General features: G+C 39.8%; 1 protein-coding gene across 1 annotated transcript in view; it reads right to left on the bottom strand.

Moving 5' to 3' along the window:
- Nucleotides 1–12,626: 12,626 nt before the first annotated feature.
- The window catches only part of fam168a (family with sequence similarity 168 member A), a 31,745-nt gene continuing 26,162 nt past the window's right edge, over nucleotides 12,627–18,209 (bottom strand). The window contains exons 7-8 of the mRNA XM_078284205.1: nucleotides 15,487–15,613; nucleotides 12,627–15,214 (exon numbers count right to left, since the gene is read on the bottom strand). Coding sequence (XP_078140331.1) covers nucleotides 15,501–15,613 — 113 coding nt within the window. The 3' untranslated portion in view covers nucleotides 12,627–15,214; nucleotides 15,487–15,500. The remainder of the gene's footprint in view (nucleotides 15,215–15,486; nucleotides 15,614–18,209) is intronic.

Raw genomic sequence — 18,209 nt, 5'->3', positions numbered from 1 at the left:
TTAAATATTTCCATTTCAAAAGGACGATATGTGTGGAAATTAAAACTGTTGTTGGAAAACTGACAACTGAAGTAGATTTGTGATTTTGTGTCCTGACCCAGAGTATAAGAGACCATGGCTGGAGGAAACTACTGTTAGTCCTTTGTTGATGTTTTCCCATGCTGATAGGAATTCCAAACTGGTCTCAAACTGTTAGACAACCAGAAAAATGTAGCGTGTTATCCGTTCTTTTTAGTGGCTCGCTTCAACGTGGGAGCCAGTGAATCACTGCCACATGTATTCCTTCTGTACTGGCCTCATCTCTGCCTTTTCTGCTTTTCACATGGGACACACTTTGTGTTAGCCGTGTCATTCACAATGAGTATCTCTGTCCTTCACAGCCGATTCATTTATTATCAACAGACTTGTCAATGTCAGATGTTATTGATGAAAATAGACAGAATTGCTTTCATTCTGTTCTGGAGTCACTCCCCTCTGTATTTCATTAGTGACATTTTGTGTGTGAATCAATGATTTGAAAGGAGTCCATGCAGCTGTCAGCCGTCAGAGAGCCATCCATTCATCAAACCCAAGGCCTGCAGAATCAATCTGTGTGCACTGTGCAACATATGGTTTGGATCCTCCTGTTCACTGAAAGATTAAGTGTAGAAGACCAAGCCTTCGTGTGGATTGGATCTTCTGTCTTGTCTATTAGCAAGAAAATAAATTATGACCTTAGCCAGTGTGTAGCATCACTCTACAGATTGTGCTGAACTGTTGTGTATTGTTGCCGACTTGCTGATAACTTGGCAGAGGCAGTTGTCATTGTTTTGTTATGATTCATTAAGTTATCGCATGAATGTGTTTGTGCGTGTGTGCGTGGGTGTGTGGTGGGAGCATGACAAGCTAGTTTACAGGAATCACGTTTTAACAAAACCTGAGAGCTGGCAAGTCTTTTATGTGAGTGTGTGTCTGTGTGAGAGACTGAGAGACAATGAGAGTTGAGAGACTGAGAGACAATGAGAGTTTGTGTGTGACAGAGTGGGTAGATGAGAGTAAAATGTGTGTGTGCATATGTAGATATGGTGTTATGGTGTGTGCTTTTTGACGACAAACCCTTTAAGTGTCACTGAGGTGAGGAGAAGGGTTCAGGAATGAGTGACTGCTGGAATGCTAGATTGATACAAAGGCTACCATCACCCTCCAACACACACCGAGATAATCAGGGCCTTTCTGCAAATATCAGTACCCTTAACATTGGTCTCAAGTTAACTGATATGACATGAAAATCCTTCGTTGGTGCAGATATAACTGTAGCAAGCATACTGTATATCAACAATGTACAAATATAGATGTATAGGATGCTCAGTTCCTAAAGCAAACCACAGTTCTTAAGTCAAAGTGAGACACAAATACAAACCCAGAGAGGACAAGAGAAGAGAAAGACAAATGGACAAGGAGAGAAAGAAATTCAGAGATAGAAAGAGACTGATAGATGAAAGAAGCAGATAGATCGATAGAGAAATGAATATATGAAGAGAGTGTGCAGCGTCAGTTAAACTAGATTTCTAAATACTCAGCAAAATCAGATTGACCAACATCCAACAAACCTATTTTTCTGAATGAGCCTATTTGTCATATTGAAAAAGACGTGTGCAGGAAGGGAAGTAAATTTTATTTCCCTTTGGAAACAAGTTGCTCAAAGCTTAATCTGCAAATTTTGTAATGATTGTGGTCGAGCATTGTAACAACCTCTGCGATCCATATGCAGCTATTTTACACCTCCACCGCACCCTGCATCTATTCTGCAACAGCACAGCTCAACACACTTGAATTTTCCAAATAAGTCCTCATTGAGGTGGAGCTGCACTGTAGTGCAAAAGTAGGACTTTAACAAGAGCTACACCTTTACCTGATCCTCTAATTATGAATGATACAGTGCTTTGGTGGAAATAAAAGAAATGTAATCTCTTTAGTGTGAAGCTTTCAAAGTTCATCATTCAGTTTTTACAGCCACTGCAGTCTCTCAGTGCCTTGGTGATCTGAGCAGGTACAGTCAAACCACCGGTACTGTAGTGCATTTCACAATGCAACAGATCTAGAAACTAAATCGGAACTTGATTTTAACAAGAAGTTTGAGGCTTTTCTAAGGCTCGATTATTACATACTGTTTTTATTCAATTGCACCATGACTACATATTTTATTTTGAATTAATATTGCAGTGTTCACTGCTGGACTTTACTGCATGGCTGTAATGTGACAGTGTTACTTATATGATGTGTAGTTACATGTTGGAGGATGATTGTGCACTGTCTGACGAATAAATACGTAAATGGCCTCATTTCCCAGCAAATGCTCAGATGACCTTAGGGCTCATGTACATGCAACACCTTAACTACAAAGTACTCTAAGTGTTCCATGCAAATGTCCTGATGTGTGTGTGTGTGTTTTCACACAGTAATACAATCCTAAAAGCTGCCCTGATGCCCTCAGGATTCATGTACCTGAGCAGTGGAATGTTTTTACAGGAGTGTCTTGTTTTTCCAGGTTACCCGACGCTGTCATTTCAGTTTAAAATCACAGAAACAATTGGCCTTTATGTCAAAACAAAATGTGTGTATGATTATGTATGTATGTACAGTATGTACAGTGTGTATGAAAGACCAGTTTCCCTCTAAATTAGAGACAGACAGACAGAAAGGGAAACACAAAGAGCAGAACATTATGATGCAACTGACAACTGGTTAAACAGCAGTGTGTATTTTGTCCTTGTCAGCTGAATGCATGACTGACAGACTCTGAATGCTCAGCCATGAAGATTTAGAGACACTAGTACAGGCCATGTAGGGATGCCTCCCCTAAACTAAACATACACACTGTTATATCACCTTGCTTTAAACTATTACCTATGACAGAGGAAACATATCCAATGGGAATTCCTGAGGAAAATGAGACAAAAAGGATTTAAAGAAAATGTTAGCGATCTAAAGTCGATTCAGTCTTGGCTGGCATGTCTAGGCTGCATTTATACAGGAATAAAAGAAATCGGATTTTACATATCAAGTCTTATATGCTAAAAAGTTGTTTTGGAGTTATTGTTCTTGAGTCTCCATGTGTATTATCAGAAATGTAAAAGATTTTTTTTGTGTTCAGATGGTACTACTATGTACCAGGCTGTACAATGGGTCAATTTAAAAATACTATACTATGTACTATATTTATAGCTCAATATTGCAAAATACTACCAAATAATATGCATCAGTCATAATGCTGATAAAATACTGTTGTTGTTGTTGTTTTTTTTACATGCACACAAATATTAAAATTGTCTACACTAATACACTACACTACACTATTAATAAATGTCTACACTGTGGTTTAGGTCTGAATCAGAGTATGCTGTCTACGTGCTTTTCTGATACCTATGTAATGAAAATTTCTGTATAAAAGCTATTCAGGTTCATGCCGCTTGACCCTTATCCACAGCAAGATGCCAGACATAAACAACAGATGTTAAACACAAACTGAAAGGAACTGAGATAAACCTCAAACACAAATGAAAGAGAGCAACATGTGAAATGAACACATAAACACCAGTTGAGAGCACACAAGTATAACAAACACAAATCAGAGGCAGAAATGACGTAGCCACCAAGGAATCCACTGGTGGAGGTGAAGATCTGGTGTTGAGAGGCCATGTGTTCCAGTACGGCCTGCTGGATCCCCCGGATATCAGGGGAGGAAGCAACATGGCAAATAAAGTCATTAGTTAGTCAGTAATGAACCTCTAGGACCACTGTGGTCATCACCATTAACACTCATTACATCTCACTCTCGCTACACTCTGACACTTTCTGTCTTGTTTTGCTCATTTGCTCTGAAGAGAGAGACGGTTTTTCACAATCTTATGCTTGGCATCTCTCTGTGAGTGTTAAATGACACTTGATCTGTAATATAACATGTCTTTGTGGTGCCTCAGTGTCTGTAAACCAGACATCATTCTGGCACTGGTGAGAGCTCTGAGGACTAAAATTAGTGTGCGCATGTGTGCGTGACGGACAGAAAGAGGGAGAAGGAGAGAGAGAGAGAGAGAGAGAATAAGCAAGAGAAGATGAGTGAAATAGAAAGGCACAGAAAGATCCACAAGCCGAGTAAAACAGTTTGAGTGTGAGAAAACGAGTGAAACAATGTGAGAATATGAGTTTCAAGAACTTCGTAAGATCGTAGCTCAGAGCAATTCCTCCACCTGCCATCTTGATCCCATTCCTACATTACTTTTAACAGTTTCTCTAACTCTGTCATGAAAATCATAAACACATCCCTGGAGACTGTAGTATTCCCAGATACTCTCAAAAGTGTTATTGTGAAGCCTCTACTGAAGAAATCTATTTTAGACAGTGGAGTTCTGAGTAATACTGGCCTCTTTACAAGTAAGATACTCATGCTTATACCATGGTCTGGGTGAATACTCGATTCTGATTGGCTGCAGGGTGTCCATTAATTCCTGATAATGGACACCTACTAAGTAGTTCCAGTGAAACTGTCTGTTTACTGTTCTAAATTAATGCGCTGGCTACGTAGTATCAGCCTGTATCTAAAATGAGTAACCATAGCAACAGGGACGCAGTCAATGCCTCTGTTTACAATTTATTGCAACACGTTAACAAGCTTGGCTATCATTTGTTCGTGAAAATCTTGATATTGATTTGGGGACAATGACATGGCTGGATGTCTTGTTGTTAAACATACTGTCAAATTATATTTACTGTTTGTCAACCGTACGCAATGTTATTGACTTTTATTTGAATCTTGCTAGCATAACGTTAGCTTTCTGGCTCATAGCTGAGCTGAGCGGACTAGAAATATCTCCCGTATCTAAGGTTCGTCCTATTTACTGGAGTAGTGAACAACGTTTCCATTGCATAAGAACCTTATGGGATGGTAATGATTGTTCCAGGTATTAGTCAAACCCTCAGGTGTTACCAGGGAAACCGAGTTATGGCTTGTGAAAAACTTTAGATTTTGATTACAAAACGCATGAAAATATAAATTAATGGTCTTAATTTTTTTTTCTTTGGCAAGTGACCATGGTATAAGTGGGATAATGACCTTCGAGGTGTCCATAATCAGGAATTAATGGACTCCATTAAGTCCTGATAATGGACACCTCGTCAGGCATTATCCCTTACATAAGGAAGCAGTCCTTGTCTGCTACTCTTTTCACTATATATGCATGTATATAGTGAACGTCATCAGAGAGCATATATTAATTTCCACAGCTATGCTGATGACACACAATTGTATATCTCTGTCGAGCCCTCAGATGCAAATGCTTTAAGTTTCCTGACCTGCATATTTCCAGTCAATAAATGGAAGAGTAATAACTTCCTGAAACTAAATGAATATAAGACCGAAATACTAGTTAGTAGACATAGAAATATGTTTGTTCCTTCTGGTCAAGCCAGAAGGAACAAGCCTGGCTGTTATCTTAGACTCTGACCTAAGTTTTGCACCCCACATATATAAGGTGACAAAGGCAGCACTCTTGCATCACAGAAATATTGCCAAGGTACGGTCATTCATAACCCGCCAAGACATTGAAAAACATATCCATGCCTTTATATCAAGCAGACTAGATTATTGCAATGCGCTTTTTACTGGGCTTCCCAAAAAGACAACTGACAGGTTACAGCCAAACCAGAACTCTGCTGCTGGGCTCTTAACTAAAACAAAGAAGAGAGAGCACATCGCTCCAGTTCTAGCTACACTACACTGGCTCCCAGTGGGTTTTAGAATCAATTTTAAAGTTTGTTTACTTGTTTACAAAGCTCTTAACGGCTTAGGCCCAGCCTAAATTGCAAATTCCGTACCTTACATCCCTGCATGAGCCCTCAGGTCCTCTTGTTGACCTCTCACAACCGCAGTCATAAAAAGATTGGGGACGCAGCTTTCTTCAATTATGCCCCCAAACTGTGGAACACTCTACCAACAGATATCAAACAGGTGAGTTCAGTGAGCTCCTTCAAACGCCAGCTCTTTTTAACTTAGCTTTTTATTAACATTGCCTTTTACCCTTTACAGTGTAAATCACAGATAAACCCTTATGTATAGCACTTTGATTTGCTTTTCTTTTATGTTTTATTATTATCCCTACCTATTTTATTTTATCTTTTTTTCTTTCTTTTTTAAATATTTCTGTTGTTTGTGTTTGTGGCCATGAATTAGAGCAAGTAAGTACTGAGAGGCTCGGTAGTCTGAGGACATACAGAGGCGTCGTTCCTGTAAATTTGACCTTTTAGGGAACATAGAGGTTTGCTCCTATGTTCCAAGACGGAGATTGATAAGTCGCATAGGCATAGAGGGAGTCATTCCGGAATGCAGTAAATCATAGGTATAGAGGTTAGTTCCTATACTGGAGTACAATAAAATAATATTCTATTTTTTATTATTTTCCTCACCTGTATGTCTTTCTTTTTTAATAACATTTTACTAGACAAATTACTGTTTTAATTTCTGTCTTGGTTTTGCTTGTATTTATATTGCTTGTTATTGTTTTAATCCATTTACTTTATGTGAAGCACTTTGAGTTGCATTATATGTATGAATGGTGCTATAAAAATAAAGTTCTTATTATTATTATAGAAAGAGAAAAAGAAGTAATTGAAAAGAGAACAATCCACAGATAGATAGATGTCGTCTGTCTGGGGTTGTTGACAGTACTGAAATGGCCCTGGAACCTCTGGTTCACTGGAAACCAGACCATCGAACTCTGTCCTGTAAGAAACATCATTCTGGCATTGGTGAGAGCTCTGAGGACTAAAATTAGTGTGTGCATATGTGCGTGACGGACAGAAAGAGGGAGAAGGAGAGAGAGAGAGAGAGAGAGAGAGAGAGAGAGAGAGAATAAGCAAGAGAAGATGAGTGAAATAGAAAGGCACAGAAAGATCCACAAGCTGAGTAAAACAGTTTGAGTGTGAGAAAATGAGTGAAACAATGTGAGAATATGAGTTTCAAGAACTTCGCAAGATCGTAGCTCAGAGCAATTCCTCCATCTGCCATCTTGATCCCATTCCTACATTACTTTTAACAGTTTCTCTAACTCTGTCATGAAAATCATAAACACATCCCTGGAGACTGTAGTATTCCCAGATGCTCTCAAAACTGTTATTGTGAAGCCTCTACTGAAGAAATCTATTTCTTCTGAGTAGTTCTGAGTAACTACTGGCCTCTTTACAAGTAAGATACTCATGCATAAGGAAGCAGTCCTTGTCTGCTACTCTTTTCACTATATATGCATGTATATAGTGAACGTCATCAGAGAGCATATATTAATTTCCACAGCTATGCTGATGACACACAATTGTATATCTCTGTCGAGCCCTCAGATGCAAATGCTTTAAGTTTCCTGACCTGCTTATTTCCAGTCAATAAATGGAAGAGTAATAACTTCCTGAAACTAAATGAATATAAGACCGAAATGCTAGTTAGTAGACATGGAAATCTGACTTCCCAGGTCAAGCCAGAAGGAACAAGCCTGGCTGTTATCTTAAGGTGTGTTCACACCAAACGCGAAGCGAATTTTTTGCGCTGCGTAATTACATACAAAGTCAATGCAAAGACGCGAACAGACACGATTTCTCGCCGGGCGACGCGGATGACGCGACGCGAATAACGCGAATGACGTGAAATTCGCCTCAGCCGCGTATTCGCGAGAGTTGAAATTTTTCAACTTGAGCAGAAAATTCGTGTGACTGTGTGTTTACACCAAACGCGAAGCAAATCTTCGCCTCGCGTTACTTGCGCGAGTTTGACCGCGGGTACACAACCTGCGAATATTCGCCCTTCTCTTCCGGAAAAGAGGAAAGGAGGGACTTACCTCATGTAAATACCAACGTTTCTTTCTGCCATTTCTTTCCATCATCAACCATGACCGAGATAACCTTGTACCTGTTGTGGAAGTCCCAGAGTCGTCGGAGAACCAAACGCCGTCGTGTCTGGGTTCATAACATCATCTGGAGGTGCACACAGCTCGGTGAATTTCACCGCCTTCTCCAGGAACTGCATCTGGATAACTGCCGCTTCCAGCGCTACTTGAGGCTGACCAGGGCCCAGTTTGATGACCTGTTAGCTAGGATCGGTGCCAGGATTTCTCGGATGGACACCAACTACAGGCGAAACACACAAGCACCGCCAGATGTGTTTGTGTGTTCATCTGTGGGTCTGTAGTTTTCCTCTACACTCTAGTGGTCTGCTCTAATGGTCAGGTGTGTGTGTATGTGTGTGTGTTTATAGTGCATGACCTCCTTTCTTGCTTCTCAGTGTGTGTTTGTTCTGAAAAGTCCACAATGCAGCAGTGAATGCAATGGAATTCTAATGAGAGATGATTGGTTGGCATGGCTGCAAGACATCCCCAAGAACCAAGATCCAAGACTAATTGTATAAAACATCAAAACTACTTGAGAGTTGAGACTTGAGAGTTATCTGGCTAACTGGGAAATCTGTCTTGAAATACCTATGCCACAAAGGATTAAGATACTTAATTATAAATAGGCACAGATTTTCCTGAGCACTGCCAAAACAAACCTGTGTTTCTACAGATCTGCACCATACCTGCAACCCAGCGAGACATACCATTGTTGCTGCACAAGGATAAAGATGAGAGGCTTTTTGTGCATGGTAGAGGTGGACGTATGTGTGTGTAAGTCGTGTAGTGGTGGTTGGTATTGCTCAACCCAGTCAGATGTCTGGTGATCGGTCCAGAGGGAAGTGAAAGTGTGAGTGTGAGGGTCGTTCCTTCTTTCTTTCTCAACCATAAAGGAAGTAGTCGTTTTGCGTCTTTCTAGTTGTAGATTCCATAAAAAAAAAGAAGTATCAAAATCCTGTCATTGCTCATCTTCAAAGGTTTTGACCCTGTTCTTGAAAAGATGGCACAGGCAGCAGCTTTGGTCCGACATTCATTTAAGAAATCTTGTGTGCGCACAACAAGATTTGTGACTCATGCAGACACTTTGTGTGGCAAGGCCAATATAAACACACGACTGCCTGACCTACTAGCCACACCCATTCATTTAAACACTCACTTCTACTGTCGTTTGTCCAGAGAGAATGAGTTATGGTCGCAGTATCAGTTCCAGAGCAGAAAATATAAATACATCCATGTCCATCTTTCCCACTCATTCTCTGTGGAGCTGAACATATGTAATTTATCATTTTTCTTCTTATAATTTGACATTAGAATCAGACAACTATAAAAAAAAAATTTTTAAACACAGCTGATGTCCGGCACGGAGGGAAATTTGTCATTACATTTCCCCTGCAAGCAAAAGTAATGGTCCGTGCTATTGCTGACTCAAGAAATTCTGAAAGAAGTCACATGAGACAATCTTCCTTTTATAGGAAAATTTTAATAGTTATTCAATGTTCTACATTTTACAGTAAATATTATACAATTACAAACTTGGCTTAGTTATAGTACTAAGATCACTAACTGATCTTCAAAAAAAAAAAAAAACCCTCAACAACAAAAAACATTAAAAAAAAAAAGAATAAAAATAAAAAAAATTAAAAACAGATTTACACTTCATATCACAAGCCTGACGCGGGTCCTTCACTCTGGACCAAATAGCTAACATACAATTCACTTCTCTCAATGTTGAAAAGACGTTGGGCTTCAGTTTGAAACACAACTGCACGGTAACAGATATACCATAGCATGTGCAAACTGGATACCAAACTAAAACTTCCAAAGATGGGGTTGTTCCGAATACTCAATCCAGGGGATACAAGTATTCTTTTTTTTTTGGAAGACAAGGAATTTCCACTTTTTGCATCACATTTAGTGTCAAATTAGACTAAGAAGAGAGAAATCTCCTGACAAGTTGAAATTAAAAAGCTGCAGCAGAACATCAAAGACATTTAAGAGCCTACTATTCACTTTGATAGTAGTGTTTTAATTTATATTCATGAAAAAAAAAACTGCTAAGACTTAACGACTGCAAGGCAAAAAGAAGAAAGAAGGGAGAGGGGAGATGGAGGGAGAGAAAAGAAGGTGTTGCGAATGTATCCGGTCGCATCTTCACTTTCTGAAGTGAAGAGGCGCAAGATTAAAATACACAGTAAAACAAAAGAACCCAATAATCCTCATTAAAGTCACCACCTTTCAACGTTTGGAAATGTCGCCGAAGACGGAATGATGAACAAAGAGTGAAGGAAAAATAAATGATGACCATGATTAAGACAACTTCGCATTTCCACCCCCCTAACATATCAAGTTTTCAATTGTCTATCTCTTTCACTTAAGTGCAAATTGAGAGAAAAGAGAGGCGAGGAATGGAGTGAAAAGGGGAAGCAGTTTCACCACCCCACATTCATCTGAAAAGTGAACTACTCTGTGGGACCTGTTTCCTGGAACTACTGGTTGGAACCCACAAAGCATTGTGGGTCTGCCTCTGGTGGGTCTCCACTCGAAGAGAGTAGAAATACGTTTTCATGAGCATTGGTCCCAAGCCCATACAAGAAAACCTCTCTCATAGAAATACCTGACTTAAAATGATCAACTCCTCCTAAAGGGAAATTTGAAACACCACAGATAAAACCTTAAACTTGTTCCAGATATCAGGAAAAATTTGTCATTGTCTACAATTTTGTTTGCATCCCAGGAGCGGAGGAGTGATTCTGAAATAACTTTCTTAGACTTAAGGGACTATAATTTACTTGGGGCAATTATAAATGATCAATATACGGTAGTGTTTTTCAGCCCATGGCCTTCTGGGGCAAAAAATTAGTTCAATTCAAGACATTAACGGCGATACCTAGTGTTCAAATGGCCAAAAAATAGATTATCTATACGACACATACCAATTTGATCATCATTAATTCTGCTATGGGGAGGCGAGGGTTGCAAAGGTCAAACTGATAAGACATGAAAGCCAAAAGACGTGAAAATGAAGTTGCGAGAGGGGAGGAGAGGGTAGAAAAAAAGGGACGAGTGAACAATGGAGGAAACAGCATTTAGGATTTGACATTTTGCATCCCCAAATGTAATCAAACTAAATGCTTAGTAGAAGGGATGCAAAATGGCCTCTGAAGGGAGCTGTGGCACCAAGTGAAAACAAAGGATAGACATGGGGGGGGGGGGGGGGGGGTACAGTAAGAAAGATAAAGCGAGACAGGTAATATGCAATAACAATGTGAGAAACAGGGCAGCAATAGGAAAACACAGATTCACAGGAAGCTAGACATAACAAGGACTCAGAATTCACCAGTTAGTTACTTGGGAAATGAAACTAATATTTACTGAACGACATTTTATGAAATATGGCACAGAATGAAGGGCATTGAGGCTGGGGGCTACAAGAAGTAATTATTTCAATATCTATGCACCCACAGAACACAAATGGATAGAAAAGACATTTTCTGGGAGTATCATGGTAATCTCCTTCGGTCCACCTCACGTTAAAATGGCCGCTCAAGAATGCCGATTTGAGCATGAATGCCTGTTCTATCCATTTCAGTTCTGTGATTCATCCTCTACTTCCTCAATTCAAGGTCTATAAAATCACGCAACAATCATTACACTATACGGTTTCCTTAACGTGGAAATTTGACGAGCATTGGGACATGACTTCTTGATGAACCAAGCCGCTGTGCTGGTCGTTTGGGATGGCGGTCCCAGGCAGCCTATCAGTTGTTTATTTCCACAAATCACAACAACTTTATTTATAGACCTTGCCTTAACTTCTCTCCCCTCTGTGACAGATATGTAGAGGACAGAGATGCAGAAGAAGAGGAGGTAAAAAATATTAAAAGCACAAACAGTAGCTGCCACATTGATGCAACCATGCTTAGCTAGAAACACATTACTGTACCACTCGCTGTATAAATATACTGCATTTTTTTAAGAGATCCAATGCTATAGTGAACTACACCTGAATATTATGCATACCCATTATGCTCAATTGACCACTGAGGGAAAAGAAATAAACAAAAAAACGATTTAATTGAGAAATACTGACAGAAGAAGTGGTTGGCTAAATAAATCCCTATGAAAAGTAACATCACTGCTGTCGCAAGAAAATCCCAATTTTGTATTTTTCTGTTTTTTCTGGCTTGAATTAAAATGTACAAGGTCCTGTATATGGTGAGTAAACTTCATGACCCTCAGGCCAATAACATCCATTCGATATCCAGGTTTCTAAAATACGAGGGTCAATCTGAAAATAAGGCTTGAAGATACAAGGTTTTCATCCGACAGCGGCATTATGCAATACTCTGTTGAGAATTAACCTACTAGTGTACAAACATTTGGACTAAGAATACCTCATCAAACACTCAACCTTATTGTTTTATTTTTTAATTAAATTACAATATAAATTGCTTCTTTCTCCCTCTGCACTACAAAGCCTAGGTACCTATTACTTAGTGTTAAATTATAGTCATCAAGTTTTTTTTGTCTTATTTTGTGCAATATTTCCTCACAAAGTTATTCAATAACCAAATTTTTGATATGTTCTACTCTTCTTAGCAATAACTGTGATAATTATTGAATGGAGGCCGCATACAGAGCCTGTAATCCATATTTAGAGATTACAACGATAAGCATTTTTAAAAATCAATTCAAAACGCTGATAAAATAATGACTGTACGGTAACAGTTGGAGGCATTCCCTCTTATTATTTTATTGCAATATCAAACCACTTCATCTACATACCCGCACTGTAAATGCTTTTGTTACACCAATCTGTACTCTACAGATCATGAAGTTGCGATTTGAGTCTTTTTTGTTTTGAAAATCCAGAAAAATGCCACAGGCCTCACCTACATATTCAACCCCCCTCTCCTCCCACCCCACGTCTCAAGCCAAGGACCAATAAACAAAAGACAAGACGCACACAGCACCAGATAATGCTTCATGTCCCCAATCACCTCTTACTTGGGATAAGCGTTTTAGGTGCATCTCAATATTGTGGACATGAATGTTTTTGCATGTAGAGATGAACAATATTTTCCAGCAGAATGTAAAAAAGCAACAATAAACGGGATATGCGTTAATGGGGAATGATGTTTACATGCAGCAACTGAAAACAGAATACTTGTATCCTACTTAATGAGAAATTTGTGTGCATGTAAACACACAATGTGTTTGGATAAAGTCAGAGTGCTGTCATTTCTACGTACTTAGGGTGCACATCGATGCTCTTAGAATTCAGCATAGGTCAAAAAAAAAAAAGATTCTTCTTCATAAAACAGGATTATATTTTTATAAGAAGAATCAAGAGTCCTGTACCCTCCACAAGTGTTGTTGCTATGGATGCCAAGCTCCTGCACCTCCATGATGACAGCACTCTGATTTTGCTCTTAGAGGGCATCATGCCTGCCAAGGTTTTACCACATTCAGAGAAAAACAAACCATCCCAATGAAAATGGACCAGGTGCATACAGATCTGGTTTGACACAATTTGTTTTTCATAACTGTGGTGCAGAAGCATCCAAATGTCATTGCCTTGGTCTTGCCAGTTCAGAAAGAGAAGAGGCAGAGCAAACGCTGTGTGCTCATTGCACTGTGGGATGGCCTTGGAGATCAAATCCTGTCCATCCATCAGGCCAACTTATGCAACTAGTCCATTATTCACTGTACGCTCAGAGTCTGGGTTTGTCAATGTCGAGTGTTTGGTTATTAGTCCTTGCCTGGGAGGAGGAACGAGGAGGAGACAATACAAGTCAGAGTGTTTAGGAAGTGGGGATACAACACATACAGTGCAAACAGCAGCGTGTTTGTGCAGTCTCTTGCAGGTGAGATGTCACAGACTCACATGTTTTGCACCCTCAGTTCTGACCGGCTGTGACAATGTTGTCTCCTCCTTCCTCCTCTTAGCACCGAGCTCCGTCTGCTCTTCACCCTCGTCCTGTCCTGCTCTCCCTTCCTACTGCCAACGCTATCCCTTTAAACTCCTTCTCTGCTGGGTGTGTCTGCCATGCACACCTCTAGAATCCATGTAATGAGAAAATGTGTGTGTGTGTGTGTTGTTCAGCAACATCATAACTGGAAGTAAGTGCCACCAAGTGTGTGTTTCAAACACAGCACAGGAGCCCCTGTGTGTGTGCATGTATGTACGTGTGTGTGTGCATGCGTGTGTGTACGTGTGAGAAAGTGTGCACGACCACCCATACTGTTGACACACAACTATTATAAATATTTTCACGTCTTATAATTTATTGGCCTACGCTAACCACATAAAAGCTGACATGACCAGAACGACCTCAAAATGCTCTCTAGCTAGATTAAGAATATGATAGTGTCACAACATACTAGCCTGCATAGTATGTAGCATGAAGTACTTGATGTGTTCTTAGTGCATACTAGGTACTATGCTAGTGTGGACAAAGTTGGAAACACATCAGGATAGGTAATGGTAGATAAGTGCTCTGGCCATAGCGACGCAGCACACACACAGACAGAGTGACAGGTATGACGGACTGACTACTGCCGGACAGACAGCTACAAGCTGGAAGACAACCGAGGTTAAACAGATGTGAAACATGAACCGAAACCACCAAACGGATAAAAATGGACAGACTGTAACAGGATGAAGAGGAAGAAAAAAAAAAGGGTAGGAAAGGCTAAAGGAAAAAAAAGCCAAGGTCATTTGGTAGAGTGTAGGAGGAGGAAGAATCTTAAAATTAAAAGACCTGAAAAACCAAAAAAAAAAAAAAAAAAATCCTAATTAAGTTAAAACCCTGTGCTGATATCTAGTTGTTAGAAAATTTGGCAGCATAAGTCAATGATGAGTATGATGATGGCTGTGGTTGTGACTGATGAAGATGATAATGATGATGAAGAAGTGCCCAATAGATTCCAGCCAACTGAGCAGCAGGCAGGGCCGCACACACCAGCACAACACAGAAAACAGGAGCAACCGACACCCGTGATTGGTCAAGAGTCCTTCTGGAGTTCCAATGACAGACACAGCAAAGGAAATGAGAAAAAAATAAAATAAAAATAATCATAAAAAATAAGGTAATGACTGGTTGGCAAATGAAAAGAGAAAAAATAAAATAAAATAAAAGCAGCTTTTGTAAAAACATTAGAGAATGTCGCATAATAACAATAACAATAATAGTAAAGTGGCTGTTGCACTTTAGTTTTGTTCTTGCAGACAGGTGCCGAGTTCCCATGGTAACCATTGGGAGCCCATGTAAGATTTGAGCAGTTGCATACGATGGCGGACTCCAGATCTGGAGGGGGAGAAAGAGGAGAAGAGATACGTTGGTGATTGTTGTAAGACTGCCTCATTTCTCTGAAGAAAGCGCAAAAAGGGAATGTGAGGCAGCCAAAGACAGTTTCCTAGTCTTTAAATATTCAAGGCAAACCGACTACACAGAGAGAGGGACACCAAAGACCGGATGAATGGGAAGAGGAGGAAACAGATGGGGGAAAGAGAAACAGAAAATGGGAACATGAGGAACATCTGAAGGAGAAACAGAGCTGTGGGAAGGTAGATACTCACATGATGGGCGGGCTCTACCAGTGGGGCGGGACATAGCTGTACCCAGGTGTCCCTTGGGGCCTGTAGGTTGGCACAGTAACCGGGTGTGCTCCAATGGGAGGGTGCTGGGGCGTTGTCAGCAGGGTCCCTATAGGAAGTCAGCAACACCATTAGCAATGAGACTGAGATCTGAAATCTATTAGTTTAGTTATGGATGCAGCCTTGATGCACCATAAATGTGGTGGTGTGTCAACTAGGGCAAGACAATTACTTAACAAGGACAATAAAGATGTGAGGGCTTACATAATTTGTCGATACGTACATATGACAATATGTTGACACAGATTTTTGCATTATCATTGTTGTATGTGGGGGAGGGGATGTAGAATTTCTCTTATTTACTGCTTACTGTGCCAAATGCTGATTTGTATGTGGGAAGGGCACAACTTTTCCTATGCTGATATGTGATAAGTGATAGCTGATAGGTAATTCACAGGGGAGCACACAGCAATTCTCTTTTAGCTTTATTATAGCGTTTTGGTATGTGGTCTATTGTTTCTCTCTGTGTTGCTGCTGTGACAGCTGAATTTCCTCCTGCAATAAATAAAGTACCCATCTACCTACCTACCAACCAACCTATAGCTTTTACCCTGAAAGAAATTGCAACTGAACGCCAAGAATTGATTTTCACTTGTTTTTGTATGGTATTCTGCACTCACATCGCAAAGCACATCTTTAGAGGAAGAACACTAAAGCAGAATGTCTTAAAAATCAAAGGAATATTTGTTCTTATGACACCTCTCATCAAAGGAAACATGTAAGCCGCTCTCAAAACAAAATGTATCTTTGATTGTCAAGAAAACGTTAAATGAGTGAGATCAAGGAAAAAGTTCATAAAAGTGAGGGAATGATCCATAGCATCAGTATATGGCAAAGATGCTCAACATTTGAAAGATCAGCTGACAGAATCACAAATTACTTGGCAACAGCCATGAAGTCCCTGTCTTTAGCCAATATGTCTACTAGGGCTGGGTTTAAAAAAATCGATTTTCCGATTCAAATCGATCTTCATTTGAATGATCCGATATCGATTCATAAAATCCCGAGATCGATCTTTTAATATATGCCCAATATATGCCTGTAGAGTCTGTAGAGTCGCACAACCTGCTAGCGCCGGCTGCCGGCTATTTAGCCATCTACTCACATCTGTCTGGCCGGCTGCTTTTATAACTGAATGTCACTAAATGTTCACACTACCAGAATTTGGTAGTGACAACAGAATTTTTGAATGAGAGTGACTGCGCATGTCTGTTAGCCTACATACTGGAGCAGACTGAAGTAAAATAACTAGACTCAGACTGTCTGTACGGGTAACAGGAGTCACTCCACTCCTCCGATCTCACGATGGCTGGAAATAATGTCTGTAACCATAGTAAAGTTTACTTCAGACCAATATGGCGGCTACCATCGCCTGTATTTTCAGTTTATTTGACACCAGTAACACCAGTAACCAGAGGCGTCAGTTTATCCATAAGATCTTAATAAACCGCCACTGACAGCGGCATCATATTCTCTTTTTCCATCACAGGAACTTCATACTTTTAACAGCAACATTTGGGCTGAAGGCCGCAGAACTGAAACAACCGCAATGTTGAGGAAACAGACTGGATCGAAAAATTGAGAATGTCTCACAACACTTACCTCCGTCTCTTTCAAATTAAGGATGATAATGTTACATAACATAACGAGTGTTGAGCCTTAACGTCACGTAACAACGAGCTGTCCAGTCCCGTTCTGGTTCACACTATTCGGACTAACCGAATCCGCTCTCAAATTCAGTATCAGTACCTGAATTTTTCAGGTAGTGAGTTTGGTTATAGAATGCGGTTGTCAGTCTCCTTAATAACTGAACTGTGTGTGAAATTGCAAGGGGAGTTGTGCGTTTTTTTAGATGTTTCAAAATAATAGCGATCTCTGCCGAGCCTCTGCGCAACGCGCAGCGAACAGTTGCCATGGTAACGACGGACTCAACTGAAGTGTTACAGCTGAAACTACTGTATAACGCTAAATACAAGGCCTTAGCTGAGGAGATCATTGTAGGGGCTTCATTACCATGACCATGTAAAATCATTATTTAAACTGATTTATGTTTCCATCATTATTGGATCTCAGTTCTGTGACTGCAGTAGTACTCAGGAGAGAGATCTAGTCTTGCTCTGAGAAGACTACAATATGCACTTTGGTATTATATTTATTACTATTTGTAATAATATTTTAGTTTTAGACTACTTATTTCTTCTGCACTGACTGAAGAAAGTACATTAAACATTCACAATTAAACATTGTCAAACATTATCAGTTTATTTTTCAATTGAGCATTGATCCTGTAATAAAAATGTTTATTTATGTTATTTTAAGTCATGCTTTCATAAACATATTTAAGGTTTGTTTATTAATTCGGTAAAAATGCATCACCGGAAAAATGTATCTTGCCATCGCAAACATCCCTTAGCCGGCTACTTTTCCCATCTGACTGGCTACTCAAAAATTTGGGGAACCCCCTGCTTGCACTATATTGTGTTGACTGCTGTAGTGTGTTGGTCATGTTAAATAAAAAGTACATTAATGTAACTGCTTTGGGGTCAATTCTTAATGTAAACATTAATATTTTTAATAATGCACCAGGTTAGAGGGTTCCTTGTACAATTTACAGCATTAGTTCTCTAAGAATCTCTTTCATATCC

This window comes from Centroberyx gerrardi, chromosome 6, assembly GCF_048128805.1.
Source record: "Centroberyx gerrardi isolate f3 chromosome 6, fCenGer3.hap1.cur.20231027, whole genome shotgun sequence".
In the NCBI taxonomy this organism is placed as follows: Eukaryota; Metazoa; Chordata; class Actinopteri; order Beryciformes; family Berycidae; genus Centroberyx; species Centroberyx gerrardi.
The sequence above is the reverse complement of the archived record's forward strand: the minus strand, read 5'-3'. Positions and strand labels throughout refer to the sequence as shown.